Source organism: Sorex fumeus, unplaced genomic scaffold (genome assembly GCF_029834395.1).
Source record: "Sorex fumeus unplaced genomic scaffold, SorFum_2.1 ptg000098l, whole genome shotgun sequence".
Taxonomy (NCBI): Eukaryota; Metazoa; Chordata; class Mammalia; order Eulipotyphla; family Soricidae; genus Sorex; species Sorex fumeus.
This window is the reverse complement of record NW_026606155.1, coordinates 26,284,652-26,300,351: the sequence shown is the minus strand read 5'-3', so window position 1 is coordinate 26,300,351 and position 15,700 is coordinate 26,284,652. Positions and strand designations below refer to the sequence as shown.

At 53.9% G+C, this 15,700-nt stretch overlaps 1 protein-coding gene across 2 annotated transcripts in view; it reads left to right on the top strand.

Annotated features, from left to right (window-relative positions):
- Window positions 1–8,598: 8,598 nt before the first annotated feature.
- Window positions 8,599–15,700, top strand: part of GALNT16 (polypeptide N-acetylgalactosaminyltransferase 16) — an 87,801-nt gene continuing 80,699 nt past the window's right edge. Inside the window, exons 1-2 of one of the 2 annotated variants that reach the window (XM_056133434.1) lie at window positions 8,599–8,613; window positions 8,971–9,264. In XM_056133434.1, coding sequence (XP_055989409.1) covers window positions 9,088–9,264 — 177 coding nt within the window. In that variant the 5' untranslated portion in view covers window positions 8,599–8,613; window positions 8,971–9,087. Of the gene's footprint in view, window positions 8,614–8,808; window positions 9,265–15,700 lie in introns of those variants that run through there. The other variant, XM_056133433.1, reaches the window with a different exon arrangement.

Sequence of the window (15,700 nt, the reverse complement as noted above, 5' to 3'; positions counted from 1 at the left end):
CAAATCCAGTTCTTTTGGGGAGCAGGGAGAAAGGCCAAACTAGGCAGGAGTAAAGAGAACTATTTGTGTGTGGAGGGCACACATGCCAAGGGAATGCAGAGTTAGTTATCTGACCGTGCCACCACCCCAAGCTCTGCCACCTCTGCCTCCACTAGCACTGATAGCCCCAGTTGTTTGCATCACCTTCTGGGAGGAAATGCCCCAAGATTCAAATGCAGGCAGAACCAGGGGGTCACTTCCCAAAAATTCTGTTTGGGCATTAGCCCAAGACGCGGAACAATTTTGATGTCTTTGCTAGACCGATAAGCCTTTGATGGTATCAGAGGTGGCTTTGGTGATGTGGGCATGCAGGATCTCAAACCCAGGCTAGCATCCCTTCGACCTCTCGGAAAGCATCAGTTACCAGGATGCAGAGGCCATGGTACATGCCTCTCACATCAACAGCCTTCTCTTCCTGCTCTATTATTTTGTCTGGTAAGAGAGTGGAAATTGCTTCAAAATATATAGATGGATATTTTCAGCCTTGCTGAGAGCTTCAAAATATATACCAATCCTGGGAACATTCCTAAATTTCCACTTTCCAGTTTCTCGGGCAAAATGGAGCTGTCATTTATAGGCACTGCTAGACTGAAGGAAATGTAGGGCCAGACAGTGAGTCTCCACATTCAGATTTTTCTCTCTGTCCCTATTGTTTGACCTCTTTTTAAAAATAGAAATCACCGTGAATTTCAGAGTCACCGTTACTCATGATTGAGTTTCAGGCATACAATGTTCCAACATTAATTCCTTCACTAGTGACCACTTTTTCTGCCAGTGCCCCCCCATTTCCCTCTTACCCCACAACCTGCCTCAACAGCGGGCACTTTAATACCGACTTTCAGCTTTCTGTCTCTGCAGAGTGATCACTTCTCTCTACCACTCATAACGCACCCTCCCTGACTGTTCTCCCCTTCAACCCCACAGTGGCAAGCTTCCTATTGTAAACCAGTTCTCTTACTTATTGCTTCTGCTGCCTTTGGGCATTTGTTATTCCCCGACTTTGTTTCTTTATATCCAGCATATGGGAAAGATTATTGTGTCCCTCTCCCTCTGCCTTTATTCAGCATGAAACCCTCCAGATCTATCATGCAGCAGCAAATTGCGTGACTTCATCTTTTTCTCATGGCTGAGTAGTATTCCACTGTGTGCATGTACCATAGTTTATTTATCCAGTCATCTGTTCTTGGGCACTTGGGTTGTTTCCAGGTTCTGGCTATTGTAAATAGTGTTGCAATGAATATAGGCTGTGCAGATGTCTTTTCTGCATTGTGCTTCTGGGCCCTTGGAGTATATGCCACAGACTGTAATTGCTGGTTTGTATGGAAGCTGAATTACTAGGCTTTGGAGGAATGTCCATAATGTTTTCCAAAAGGATTGGCCCAGTCAACATTCCCACCAGCATTGAATAAGGGTCCATTGTCCTTAAATCCACATCAACATTGATTGTTTTTGTTCTTTTCGATGAGTGCCAGTCTCTCTGGAGTGAAGTGATCTCTCATTTCGATTTGCCTTTCCCTGATGATATAGTGACACAGAACACTACTTCATGTGTCTTTTGGCAATTTGTATTCTTTGAGGAAGTTTATATTCATCTCTTCTGCCCATTTTTAATGGGGTTGGGTGTTTTTTCTTGCAAAGTTCTACCAGTGCTTATACTTCTTGGATAGTAATCCTTATCTGATGAATGGTTGGCAAATAGTTTCTCCCAGTCTGTGCGGGTGTCTTGTATTCTGATCATTTTTTATTACTTTTTTGAGGTGCGGAAGTTTCTTTGAGGGACAGAAGCTTTTTAATTTAATATAGACCCATTTGTAAATCTTTGCTTCCACGTGTTTGACTAAGGGTGTTTCACCCTTAAAGATGCCTTTAGCTTCAATGTCATGCATGGGGGAGTTCTGTGCTTTCCTGTATGTATCTTATGGATCAGGCCTGATATCAAGTTTTTTAATCCATTTTGATTTGACTTTGGTCGATGGGGTTAGAAACGGGTCTGAGTTCATTTTCTTGCATGTGAGCCCCCAATTTTTCTAACACCACTTGTTGAAGTGACTTTCCTTGTTTCATTTCACAATTTTTGCCCCTATTTCTATAAATATGAAATTAGGTGTCTATAAATCTATCTGGATTTTCAATTCTATCCTATTAACCTGAGGGTCCTTATTCCAGCACCATTCTGTTTAATTTTTATTTATTTATTTGTTTGTTTGTTTGGGAGCCACCCCCACTGGTGCTGAGCTTACTCCTGGTTCTGCACTCAATGATCATTCCTCGTAGGCTTGGGGAACCATATGGGTTGCTGGGGATCAAACCCTGGTTGGCCTGCAAGGGACACATTCTACCCATTGTACTATCGCTCCAGTCCCCATGCTGTTTTAATTACCACTGATTTGTAATACAGTTTGAAGTTGGGGAAAGTGATGCCTCTCATCTTCTTTTCCCCCCAAGGATTGTTTTGGTTATTGGAAGGATGGGGGGGGAAGGGGGTTCCATATTGTTCCATATGAAGTTTAGGAGTGTTTGATCTATTCTTTCATTTTGAAGCTACACCTGGCGGTGCTCAGGGATAACTCTTGGCTTGGTGTATAGGATTCATTCTCAGCAGTGCCCAGGGGGCCATGCGATGCTGGGGATTGAACCTGAAGCTTCCACATGTAAAGCATGTGGTCTGTTGACCATCTCTTTGACCTGTGCAGAGAGAGGACTTGTGGTATGGTGGGGAGGGGAGCAGGGACTCAGGGAGGCAGCTCTGAGGCTCTCAGGAGTGTCAGGCAGGCAGCTGTCCAAGCCCCAGGCTTCAGACACTCCCCAGGAGGCTGCTGGCAGCTGTCACTGGGCAAAGGGGGGTGTTGGGGGAGGGAGCACATTGGGCTCATCTGGCAGCAATGACAATTAAGTTTGAACCGATAGTTACCCACTCTGTGCCTAGACTCCTCTGAGGCTGGGATCAGAGTTTGCTTGTTTTTGTATCCGGGCAGCCTAGATATGTTCAGTCAAGTTGCTGTGAACATTGGGTAGTAGGTGTTCGAGAGGAAAAGGCCAGAAAAGGACAGGAAATGCCACTCTAATGGCAAACAGGCAGCATGACCATCTGAGTGGGCTTGTGGCTTTTCCAGGGGACAAAGCAAGCAGCAGAAGCCTCGATATTCATTTATTTGTTTATTTACTGCACAGTTGAATTCAGCGATTGCATGATGCCCAGGACTGTACTGAAAACAGGTGCCACACCAAAGAAGGGGGCCAGGCTCTGCTAGGAGGAAACCCCCCTTTCAAGGACATGAGGCAGGCATGCAGCAGGCACTGACTTGGCATTTTGAACCATCTGGTCTGCTCAGAGGACCTTTGCCACTCATATCTAAGAGGCTACAGAACAAAAAAAGAACAAAGGAGGGGGCAGTAGGGGTGGGGGTGGGGGTCAATGAGGGGCTTGGGAAGACCTCCCTGACTAATCCTGCTGGCCAGTTGGCTCTATTTGTGCATTGCTCCCTTGGAGGAATTCCTGGTTGTTAAGAAAAAGGGCTTGACACATTTCTAATACTCTCTGCGTCTCTTCAATCCTGTTACTCCCCGGTGCAACAGCTGGACAATTTCACGATTGGTCCTAATATCGTGGTTCCTGACCAGGCCCTGATTGTGCATGGGATCACGGACAACTTTCTCAGCCCCTCATCCTGGAGTTGCAGCATTTGGCCCCTGGCCCAAGGCTGGGAACACAGCCAGTTGGTCCTGAGGAAGTGCTGTTTCTCAGACCCACAGTAAATGTGTCTATCTGTCTTCTAGTCCTGAACCATCTACAGGCCTTTCCTCCCTTTCCCCCCTTTCTGTCCATCACAAAGGCAAATATTGAGCATGTGTATATGGATGAGCCCTTAGGAGAATGGTGAAGAAAATAATCAAGAACCCTGCCCTCAGGTTGGCATGGTAGCTCAGTGGTAGAGCATTTGCCGTGCATGTGTGAGGTTCTGGGTTCAATTTTGGAAGCACATGACCTCCTGAGCACTGCCTGAGTGACCCCGGAGTGGGGAATTGGGAATAGCCTTCAGCACATATGCATGTGCTGCCACACTAACTTTCCAATAAAAATAGGAGAGAGAGAGAGAGAGAGAGAGAGAGAGAGAAGTCTACCCTCACGGCACATACACTCCAGTGACAGAAACAAAGCCACAGTGATTAGAAGTACCTGATAAGACCCTAAACTCCTTTTATCATATTCCTCCCTCTGTAATGATTGACAGAAACTCGCAGCTTTTCCTTAAATCCAAGGAGGCTGTAAGTGCAACCAGCTGGCGGTGGGTGGCACGCGTGTACCCTCCCAGGGCTGAGTGACCCCTGCAGGCATCAGCCTCTTCATCCGGAAGATGGAGGTGGCTGTGCCTTCTCCTCAGAGACTCCGCATAGCGACCCTGCCCAGGGCTGTTCTCTGCTTGCTTCCCTGCAAGGGCAGACGTGGGCAAGAATCAGTTCCTCTCATCAACTTCAGGCCTCTGCTGCAACTGCAGACAGGACATGAGCTGTCAGAGCCAACCCAGGGTGTCCAGGCAAATGGGGATCTGGTCTCTGCCTCTCCAGGGCAGGCTCTGGAGAAGGTCATGGGGGCAGGACGGTGGGTGTGGTGCTGAGGTCCGTCTGTGGTCCGATGGTCACAGTCCCCTGCATGCGCCCAGGCAGTTATAAAAGAGTGCCCCAGAGGCCGCAGCCAGCAGCAGGCGACTGGGGACACTGCTGGGCACACCGCTGGGCTTGGGGATAACCTGTTTTGTTTCTCTCTGACGCTGCAGCTGAAGGGCTGGGCATGTACCTTCTTACAACCAGGAGAACCGAGGCTCAGAATTTTCTCAAGTCACTTCCCGAATATGTGACAGGAGCAGCATTCAAATTCGGGCTATCTAACTCTGGGGATATGGTTTTACTCTGAGCTATGCTCTATCTCCCCTCTGTTGGTCCTGCTCCCTGCCCAGCACCCCCTCCCCTCCTTTCACCCCCCGCCTGCACCCCAGCAAACCTCATACCCAACACACAGGTGCAGAACATTCTGGGGGCTCTCAGGGAGCATGAGGAACAACAGCCCTGAGTGACTTCCACAGCTATAACAGAAGAGTGCAGCCAGAGAGATATTAAGGGAGTGTGAGCCCTGAGCATTGCTGGGTGTGGTCCTATCTTCCCAAAAAAGAACAAAGCTTTGGGGCCAGAATGCTAGTATATTGGCTTTGTATTCGACTCTGGTTTGAAATCCCTGCAACCACATGTGGTCTCTTGAGCACCACCAGGGGAAACACCCGAGCACAGAGCCAGGAATAGGCCTGCCCCTGAGAATTGTCAGTTTTGGCCCAAACTCCCTCTCTCCTCACCAAAAAAAAAAAAAAAAAAAAAAAAGAACATGGAGAAGAAACCAGGGAACTAGAAGGCCCAAATTGCAGTGGAAGGGACCTGAGCATCTCTTCAATGCCTCTATTTTCAGAGTTGATAACTGAAACGCCAAGGGGAAGTGAGGTCCCTGCAAGCAAAGTTCCCGAGAGTTCCCTGGGGCCTTAGATACCCAGATGCCAGCATTGAAATAGACTGAAACTCAGCCCCGGCACAGACTTGGCAAGGCTGTGTGGAGGATCTACAGGGCTTTGGGGCTAATTTCTGAACTGTGGCAGCACCGAGTCACTCAGCAGCCTGGAGCTGGTGTCACTCTCCTTGTTTTCCAATGCCAACAAACCTGCCAGGCTACACGAGGCTCTTAGGTGTCTCTGTGATGGTGGTTCTGCCCCAACCCATTCCTGGGCCCAGGGGACAAATAGGGCTCGTGATCATCTCGGCCACACTCACCTCCCTCTCAGATTCTGCTGCGGTTCTGTTGTCCTCCTCAGGGCTCCAAATCAAGTTCACAGACGCACGCCAGAGCAGAGCTGCTGCTGACCCTCCTGCATGTCCAGGGCTGGACGTCCTGCCACCACCTCCCCATTCAAGTCGGACTGTCCAGAGAGTTTAAAAATGCCCCAGGGAGACTGAGAGTGGCCATCAAAGGACTGACATGCTGTGCAGACTGACCCCATTCAAGCAGCCTCTCCTAGGGGGGATTCCTGCCCTGGAGGGTGGGGCGAGGAAAAGCCAGACCTGCCAGGGAGGGGCGATTTGGCACAGCCTCATACCAATGAACAAACGTCAGGCAACAAGGTCAACCTCTCAGCCTTGAAGAAGGCAGGACTGATCCCAGCGCCTTCCTCCCCCCTCAGAGCCCTCTCCAACCAGGAGCCTTCCAGAACCATCAGCCTCACTTCATTTCCACTTAATCCAGCTCTAGCCCACTTGTTGAGGGTGGAACTTGGAGCCTCTTTGTGTGTGTGTGAGCATCTGCACATGCATTGATGGGCACACCCAGCAGTGTTCTGGGTTGTGAATCTTCCAGCAGTGTTTGAGGGACCATGCAATGCTAAGGGATGGTGCTCAGCCCATGGCACTGCCATTATTTTGGCTAGGGTGTGATGTCTTTCCTTGGATCTCACATCCTCACACCCAGTCTCCTCAAGTCCAGGGTACAGAGAGCTGTGGAGACCAGGCTGAGATGGGGAGGGCAGCCTATGCAACAGGTCACTCTCCCCCAAGTCTTTCCCACTGACTGATCTGAGAGCCTGGGTGGAATTGGGGGACACCCATCCTCTGATGTCTAATTCACTGTCTGGATTCCTGAGACCAAGGAGTTCCTGGCCCTTACAGAGGGCATGAGCACTGGCAGACCGAGGACTGTGGGAGCCAGGCACGGGGCTCCTTCTGGCCCCTTCTGCAGTCACATGCTCAGGGGAAAGGAAGCCCGAGATGGGCCAAGGCAGAGGCAGCTCCCCCATGACCAGTTGTCCCCGATCACGATCATGATCATGACCATCCTGTTATTCGTCGATTGCCTTGAGCAGGCCCCAGTAACGTCTCCTTCGTCCTAGCCCTGAGATTTTTTAAAAAGTGCCATATTCAAGACTCTTTCAGAGTTAGGAGAATGAGACCCATCATTGTTACTGGTATTTGGCATATTGGGTACGCTACGGGGAGTTTGCCAGACTCTGCCATGTGGACAGGTTACATTCGGTAGTTGTCCCTGATATTGGTGCTATTCCTCAGACACCCTGCGACTCTTCCAGGTCTCTCCCTCTTTACTAGCATGACACTCCAAAGTCGGCCTTTTTTCTAGCTCATCTTGTCCTCATCAGAAGAAGCGAGCAGCAGTTTCCACAGAGACCTTGGGTTTTCTTGGATTTCCCTTCACTCCCCCAGAAATGCGTGAAACCGCTAAGGAGGACAGTTCCATTCCCAACGCTCATTCTTGGTGCCAAGGCTGTATGTATGTGGGCTGAGGGAGTACAGCACTGACCTCAGCTCCTGCTTCCCAAGGGGTCCTCATTTGGAGGCCCTGATCTTACCAGGCCTTCAGACAAGTCCAGGCACCATTAGGTGGTGAATCCGCTGCCAATGCTTACCCTGGCACTCATGGGCTTCTCAATTCCAGACTCACCCCGAGGTCACACCACATTTTGGCCCTGCCAGGCAGCTCCCTTCCTAAAACACATCAAGTTGCTCCATCCTCTGCACTCTTCTTTTGGTTGGGGGGATGGGGGATGGAGGTGGCTGGATGGGAGACACCTGATGGTGCTCAGGGATCACTCTTGGCAGTGCTCAAGAGACCACATTCGAGCCAGGGCTGGAAATGGAATAAGTTGTGTGTAGGACAAGAGCCTTACCCCTTACTGTCTCTCCAGCCCATCCTCTGGAACTTTGCTGGGGTTACTGCATTAAAGGGGTAACCTACCTACCCCACCCCCTTCCTGCCTCTGCATATCTTCCTGGAAGGACTCCACCAGGGCACAGCAATTTGGCACAAACTCTCACCAAAGGGGTCAGAAGCCTTCCCTGGGACTCCCAGCCAATAAACTATTTCTTCCTCTGGGATCCCCACTTGTTTTGCTTATTTAACATGTATTCATAGAATTCCGCTCTGTATCAGGCCCTGTATGGACCCGAGAACTGACTGTGGCCCACCTTGCCTTTTGCACCGTGTCTTTTGTACTATGTCCAGAGAACCAGATGGAGGAGTCAGGTGGCTTCTAGACAGGGCGCTGCTGGTCCCTTAGCCGCGTGGCCGCCAGCGAAGCTCCCACCTCCACAGCCTTCCTGCCTTCTCTCGACCTCTGAGTTGTCCGAGGGACAGTGAGGCAGGCTGGAGGGGAGCGGCAGGAGATCAGGTCCATGAAGGACGTGGCGCTGTGGGACCCCCCGCCCTCCCCCCAAAAAAAGACATCCTTTCACGGGGCTGTGAAACAGCACTGCTCCCTTTGGCTCACTCCCAATGTCAAGTGCACCAGCTTCCAATCCCTCTTCGGGGCGGGCCCTCGGGCAGCAGCGGAGGATTCCAGCAAACTCCACGCGGGCTCGCCCAGCTGCCTCTTCCCGAGGACTCGGCCACACGCAACCTTCTTCTAGCTCGCGCCCGAGCGCGGTTCTGAGCGCAGCCCGGAGCCGCAGCTCCGCGGCGGCGCGGGCCCGGGGCCGGGGTCGCGCATCTCCAGCCGGTGGTGACTCAGGGCCGCTCGGCGGTGGATGGAGGTAGGCGGGACCGGCCGGGGCCGCGCGGGGGCAGCGGCCGGGAGCGGAGGCCGCCGTTGGCCCGTGGCCATTCCGCCGCGGGCGTCTGCCTCGCCGGGCGCCCCCCCCCTCTTCCCCCCCACCCCCCCGCGTGGCGTCACTTCGCACCCGCCGCGCCGCACTCGCCGTGCGCAGCTGCCCGGGCGGCCCGCGGAGGCTGGAGCGCGGGGCGGGCTGTGCGCGCGAATGAATGGGCGCCCGGGGGACGCGCGCGCTCGGGGCTGAAGGGCATTAGGACCGTGAGGATCGCTCGTGCGCCTGTCTCTCCCCATCACCACCCCCCCTGCCCCCCACCTCTCTCCTTTTTCTGCTCTGCAGGACTGAGCAGCCGGGCGCGAGCGAAAACAAACAGCTGGGGCTGCGAGCGCCCCCGCCCCGGCCCCGAGCGCACACTCCGGCCCGGGCCCCCCCTACCCGGGCGCCCGGCCGCCCACCATGAGGAAGATCCGCGCCAATGCCATCGCCATCCTGACCGTAGCCTGGATCCTGGGCACTTTCTACTACTTATGGCAGGACAACCGAGCCCACGCAGCATCCTCGGGCAGCCGGGGCGCGCCGAGGGCCGGCGGGAGGCCGGAGCCGCTCCGCGAGGACCGCACCATCCCGCTCATTGTGAGTCCGGGCCGGTGAGCCGCGGGGAGAGCCGCGGCGCGCGTCCCAGCCCCGTGCGGCTGCGGGAGGGCGCGGGGGGCCTGGCCGGGGCGGGGGGGTGGGGGAGCTGCGTGGCCGCCGCGCCGCGCCGCGCCGCGCCGGCTTTGTAGCTGTTGGAGCATTCCTGCTCGTTGTTATGGTAACCCTTGTCGGGCTGGCGGGGCCGGGGCGCACGGATGGGGGTGGGGCGGGGGGTGACAGCCAGTGGGGGCTGGGAGAAAGTGCTGCAAGTTTGGTGGGCCCGGCGTGCGCGCGCGGACTGGGAACGTGGCGGCTCTCTCGGCACCGCGCCGCCGGGCCGGGGGTCGCGGACCGGCCCGCTGGACCTTGCGCCGGCACCCCAGAACCGCGCACTGCTGCGCGCGTAGGTGGCAGTGCGCCCCCCTCCCCACTGGCCCCCACGTCCAGCCTGCTGGGACCACAGGACGTGGAAGGTGGAGGCGGGGGTGTGTAACTGAATAAAGCCGCGTCTCTAGGGACCGTGTCCGTTCTGGGTTCCCCACCCCCAGTTCCAAGCACTGGGAGCATAAATGCTTGAAGCTGCCCTTTTTGACACGGGAGAACTCTCCCCCCACGAACACCCCCCTTGCCTTCTTTGGCCAGGAAAGGGAGTCGTCCTGGACGCACCTCCTCGCCCCAATCCCAGAAAAGGGGTGAGCGGGACAGGGTGTGCGCCCGGACTCGGGGCTCCCCTCTCCCGGTTCAAAGCAGGGGCCAAACAAAGGCGGCGGGGCGCCGCCAGGGCCTCCGCAGAGCTGCAGGGAGCCCCTCGGCCTTCCGGGGACCCGGGTTGGGGCATGTGGGGGCCCCCGCCGCCCTGCAGGGGGCGTTCCTGTCGCCGCCCCCGCCCCGGTGACAGCTCGGTGTAGCGGTGGCACCTGTTGAGGCGGGAGGCTCGGGGACCCGCGCCGCGAGACTCACGGGCCGGGCGCAGGTGGTGGGCGAGAGCCCGGGACGCCGCAGGCGAGCGACCACCCGGGGACCAGCCGCGGCGCGGGGTCCAGGGGCGAGTACGGGGCTGGAACCCCGGGAGCGTGTCGGTGCCCGGGCCTGGGGAGCGGAGCGGGAAGAGCTGCTGCGGGACGTGGGGGGAGATGCGGGATCGGGAGAGCAACGACTGGCTAGAATCCCTGCTAGCTGCGAGCGAGCATTGCAGCGGAGCCCTCGGGACGTGGCGGGGCGGGGGGGCGTCTGGATGGAAGTGATTTCCTAGTCCCGTCCTGCCCCAGGCTCCAGGTCTTGTTCCCACCCAGGCAAGAAAGAGAACCCCCCACCCCGCCTCGCCCGCCCCGCGAGCCCCCGCCCCAGCCCGAGTTCCCAGCTCCGCGGGAACGGACCTTGGGGACCGTTAGCCCGCCGCTCCGTTCACCCCAGCTCGCAGCCTGCTCCAACTCCGGCGGCGAGCCGCGGTAGGCGAGAGCTCCCGTGCACGGTTTTCCCAAGCACAAAGTGGGAGAGGGAGAAAAGCGCCAACATGTGGGAAGAGCCAGCAAGTGTTGGGGTCTTGGGGTGGCCCCCGGGGAGCTTCCGCCGCGCTGGAGCTCCGAGACACCCCCTCCCATCCCCACCCCCAGTCCAGGGCGGGCCTGGGTCAGGCTGCGCAGCTGTTCCCAGCCGCTCCGTGGGCGACCAGGTGGGAGGAGGGTCGGAGCTGGAGGAGGAGCGAGGGCCAGGGGAGGGGCCTCCCGCCGGCCTTGCTGCAGAGCGGGACCTGCTTCTCTAGCAGAAGGAGCCCTCCCTCGCAGTATTAATGGGGGGACACGCACTTGAAAGGGTGGGAATGAGAGGGCTGGTCCCCTTTTCCCTCCTGAGAGCAGCCTCGTTCGCTCTTTTGGTTCCGATGGCGTTGTGGGCGAGAAAGGGGCTGTAGATTGACTGCTCAGCGTGGAGTGTGACGGTGGCCAGCCTGGGAGGTCCCTGAGAGCCTGGGATGGAGGTGCAGGGAGAGGGTGAGGACAGGGGTAGGGTGGGAGTGGAAGTCCAGGAAGTGAGAGCAGCCCTCTGGGCTCTGTGGTTTAGCTCTGGTCTCCAGCCACGTGGTGCCCTGGACGCTGCCTGGCCTGGTCTTGCAGTCCTGACCCAGCCAGGTTCCACTTCGGAGTGTATGTGGTGATGGTGGGGGGGTGGGGGGTGGGGTCTCAGTCTTCTGCCCTGTCTCCTCTGCTACCTTCGGGCAGCATGATTGAAGCTGCTTCCGTTGCCAGAGTTGTGCACGCAGCATGACTTAATAAATTCTTTGGGAGATGAGTGAAGTAAGATTGTTTCCCATCTCTGGGGGTAATCAGGGGTCCAAGCATCCTACAGCTCCCGAAGCTTTTATTCCAAGCCCCAACCGGAGTGTCAATAAGGAGCTAGAAAGGAGCATGCTTCAGTTCTCCTGGAAATGAACACTTTGCCCCAAGTCCAGGTGCAGGTACCCCTGACACTTGTTTTCCCCTTCAGATGTTCTTAATCCTCCCTGGTCTTCTGGTCGTTGCATGCCTCTTTCTCACTGCCTGTGGATTTTCAGATTCTTAGGAAATGATGTGGTCAGGCCTGCTGACAGAGGCTGAGAAAATTTCAGACAGGCGTCACCCACACCAGCCCCTGGGGAATCTGAGTGGAGGGGAGAGGGAGGGTCTGGGCCAGCAGGACGGCACTCTGTGCCTCCAACAGTGTCTGGCCCCTCTGAAGCCAGCCAAGTTGCTTCTGGATCTTGGAGATGCTTGTTTGGCATGGTGGGGTGTTGGCATGGCAACCGTCTGGCCCGGATTTCTCAGAGAGGTCCTGATTTTTAATATTCTGTCCTGCTGTCTGCCCATGTGTCACGGATTTTCTAGGTGAAAAAAAAAATTCGATTATGGAATCCGTAAAACTAAAACGGAGTCTCTGACTCCTTCCCTCGCCGGCTGTGGTGCTGCGGCAGTTGGTGGATTCTCTATGCTGTACTTTGCGGGCAAGGCAGTGGATTTGGGGACATGGACTTAAGTCTGCACAGATGCCTGCAGGCACCGGGCAGCAGCTCAGGCAGGAGGCGGAGCAGACATGGGGGCCTCCGCTGTGGCGGGGAAAGAAGGGGCGTTCAGTCTGGAGAAGAGCGTCCATGAGTTTGGTACCCTGGTTTTCCATCTGCTAACTCTTTAATGGGTTCTGGTGTGATGCTAAGGTGTTAGACAGAATTTCACAGTCCAGAGTTTTTTGGTTTTTGGTTTTTTTTTCAGTTTTAGGGTTTCACTCGATGGTGCTCCCCTAGAACTTGTATATGTTAAGTACATGCTCCAGCCCCCTAAGCAATCTCATCCCCCCAGAAATTGTTTTTAAAGCAAGATCCATTTGGGTATTTCAGGCTCAGCACACTCCTCTGTCACAAGTCTCTTTTTTGGAATCCTGAAGGTCTCAATCAAAACTCTCCCTAATTTGGGGTTTCTTATGTGTGTTTGGGATACTATTGAGTGATGATGGATAAAGGACTTGAAACCTCTGCACCTTGGTTAGTTAAGTGTGGGTCAAATATTTCTAAGCTCTTGTTTGTTTGGTTGGTTTTGTTGTTTTTTAATTTTTTGATGGGAACCACACCTGGCAATGCTCAGGGGTTACTCCTGGCTCTACACTCAGGAATTACATCCTGACAGTGCTCAGAGGACCATATGGGACACCAGAGATCGAACTCAGATCACCCACATGCAAAGGAAACACCCTACCTGCTGTACTAGCTCTCTGGCCCTGATTTCCAAGCTTTTTTTTTTTTTTTTTTTTTTTTAGCAGACCATAGCTTCTTGGCCAGCAGGTGATAGCTGCCCTTCTCGAAGTGAGTCTGTGGCATGAAGGGAGTTCCTTGGGCAGGTGTTGTGAAGTGTATTGCTTGTGGAGGGACACCCCTCTGTCAGGAGAAGGTCCTGCTGTATCTCTCAAATGGGGTCCCCACTTCTCTGCAGAAAGGAACAGAAATGATGACATTTCCAGAAGTGGCCTCTGAGAGAGGACATTTCCGTCAGATCTGGATGGGTTTCTGTTTTATTACTAATGTGTGCATTTTGGAACTGGGAACATGACTCACCTAAATAGCAGAAAATATCATGTGTTATTTGTTCAGGTGCCACATGCAAAAACAGAGGCCAGAGAGCTAGCTCAGTTGGCTGGAGCACACGCTTTGCATGAAGCAGGTCCCCTTTTGATTCCCCAAACTGCAGAGTCCCCTGAGCACCAAAAAAGAATGACAGAAAGAGGATGGAGATGGAAAGGTACAAACTTAACCATAGTTGCCTTTGCCAAAATGTTCAGTTGAAAGGGCCTGATTTCCCATCATGGGGTGGAGAGATGGAGTCCCCACGGGTCATATTGAGACCCGCCTGGAGCACATGGGAAAAGGCACCTGGTCCCCAACTGCCCGCTTCTGGGGCACTGAGCCCCAAGGCACAGTGTTACTTAGGCTTCCCTCTCTTCTGGGTCCCTTTCTTTCTGTGCCTTAATAACAGCACCCCCTTCCCCCACTTTCTTCTGGGCTCTGTGAGCACAGGAAGCCCTGGAGTCTGGAGCCGCTATGTAAGTAGATGTGACGGGGCCAGGGGCTTGCTCAGAGGCCCTCGGTGCAGAAGGGGCCGAGGCAGACCTTGGGGTCAGAGGCGAGCCTGCAACCAAGCAGTCTATTAAGTTAGAAGATTGAAAATTTATCCTTTGTCTGTTCCTTGAAACACCTTATGCACCAACAACGGGGCAAAGGCAGGGGGGTAAGCAGGTTGGAGACCCCCCACTTCCACAGAGGAGCAGGAGAGCCTAGCTAGGGGCTCGGAGGTGGCAAACCGCTCATTCCATCACACAGGCCTGGAACAGTCGCTGCCGTCTACATCGGCTCTGGAAACGGCTTCCAGGGTTTGAATGTCTCTCTCCTTTACTTACTGCTTTGTGGTTTTGGTGCTGACTCCCCAGCCTGCACCCCAGCATCTGACACCTGGCCCTGTGGTTTGGTAGTTTTGCTAATTGGATTCATTGGATGCATCGATGTTGTCTTGGTTTCACGGGCTTTAAATGCTTTGAGTCCCCCGAGGTAGGTAGGTGCCTTATAAGGTCCAGTTATCAGGTGTGTAAACAGGTGCTCAGAGAACTTCCATGGTATACTCCTGGACTGGGCAGGGCCTATGAAACAAGGGTTTCTGCCTCTGTAGCTTATGCTCACGTGTGCTTTCCCCGGAAGCTTCTTCAGGGCAAGATCCAGTCCACAGCTGCACCTGTCTTTCCCAAAGCACCCAGACCAGAGGGCCTGATTTCCGATCATGGGGTAGGGAGGTGGAGTCCCCACTGGGTCATATTGAGACCCACCTGGAGCACATGGGAACAGCATAGAGGCTGGGCAGATAAGGTCACCTGATCCCCACCTGCCCCTTCCTGGGGCACTGAGCTTGAGAGTCAGTTCCAAAATCACAAGCTAACAACTAGGTACCTTGCTCTATGGTCAGTCCAAGAACATTTTTCTTTTTCGACTCGGGGAAATATGCAAACATCACACAGAACAAAATGTTAGCTGTAAGAGAGCAGGATTAGGGGTAATTCTGCCCTGTCTGTTAGCTTTTTCCAACATTTCCTATAATAAGCAACTGATAGAATGATAATGATATAGAAAATCAGGATAATCGTTTTATTGTTAAATTTTTATGGGGGGGTGGAAACGAACATTCTGCCATGTGGGGGTGCCATGTGGTAGCAGGAATCTAACTGTGGATCTCTACATGCAAAGCCTGTGCCCCAGGGCTTTGTGCCAACTCCTAAACCCCAGGATAATTTTTTTGTTGTTGTTATTTTAATTTTTTCCATTATATATATATATTTTTGCATTATATATTTAATTTAAAATTTTGTGGTTTAGGGGCCCAGTGATGCTCAGGCTACTACTCCTGGCTCTGTTTGGGGTTTGTTCCCGGTGATGCTCAGAGAAACTTTCAGTACCAGGGACCAAACCTGAGGCTCCTGCATGCAAAGCTGCACTCAGTGTGTTGGGCTCTCTCTCCAGCCCTGGACTCTTGCCTTTAAAAAAAACAAAACTCCACCCTTACTAAATTATGTAATTACAGTGTAATTACACTGTCACTGTTACTGTCACTGTCCTCCCATTGTTCATCAATTTGCTTAAGCGGGCCCAGTAACGTCTCCATTGTGACACTTGTTACTGTGTTTGGCATATCAAATATGTCACGGGGAGCTTGCTGGGCTCTCTGAGAGGGGTGGAGGAATCGAACGTGGGTCGGCTGGATGGGCCGCGTGCATGGCAAATGCCCTACCCACTGTGCTATCACTCCAGCCCAAATTATGGTACAGTATGATATACCAATTCTTAGGTTTTACGAATAGGGCAGGGTCTTAGCTCAAAGGCTAAAGTGCATGATTTGCATGTAGGAACTCCAATTTTGGTCTCTGGTACATGGCC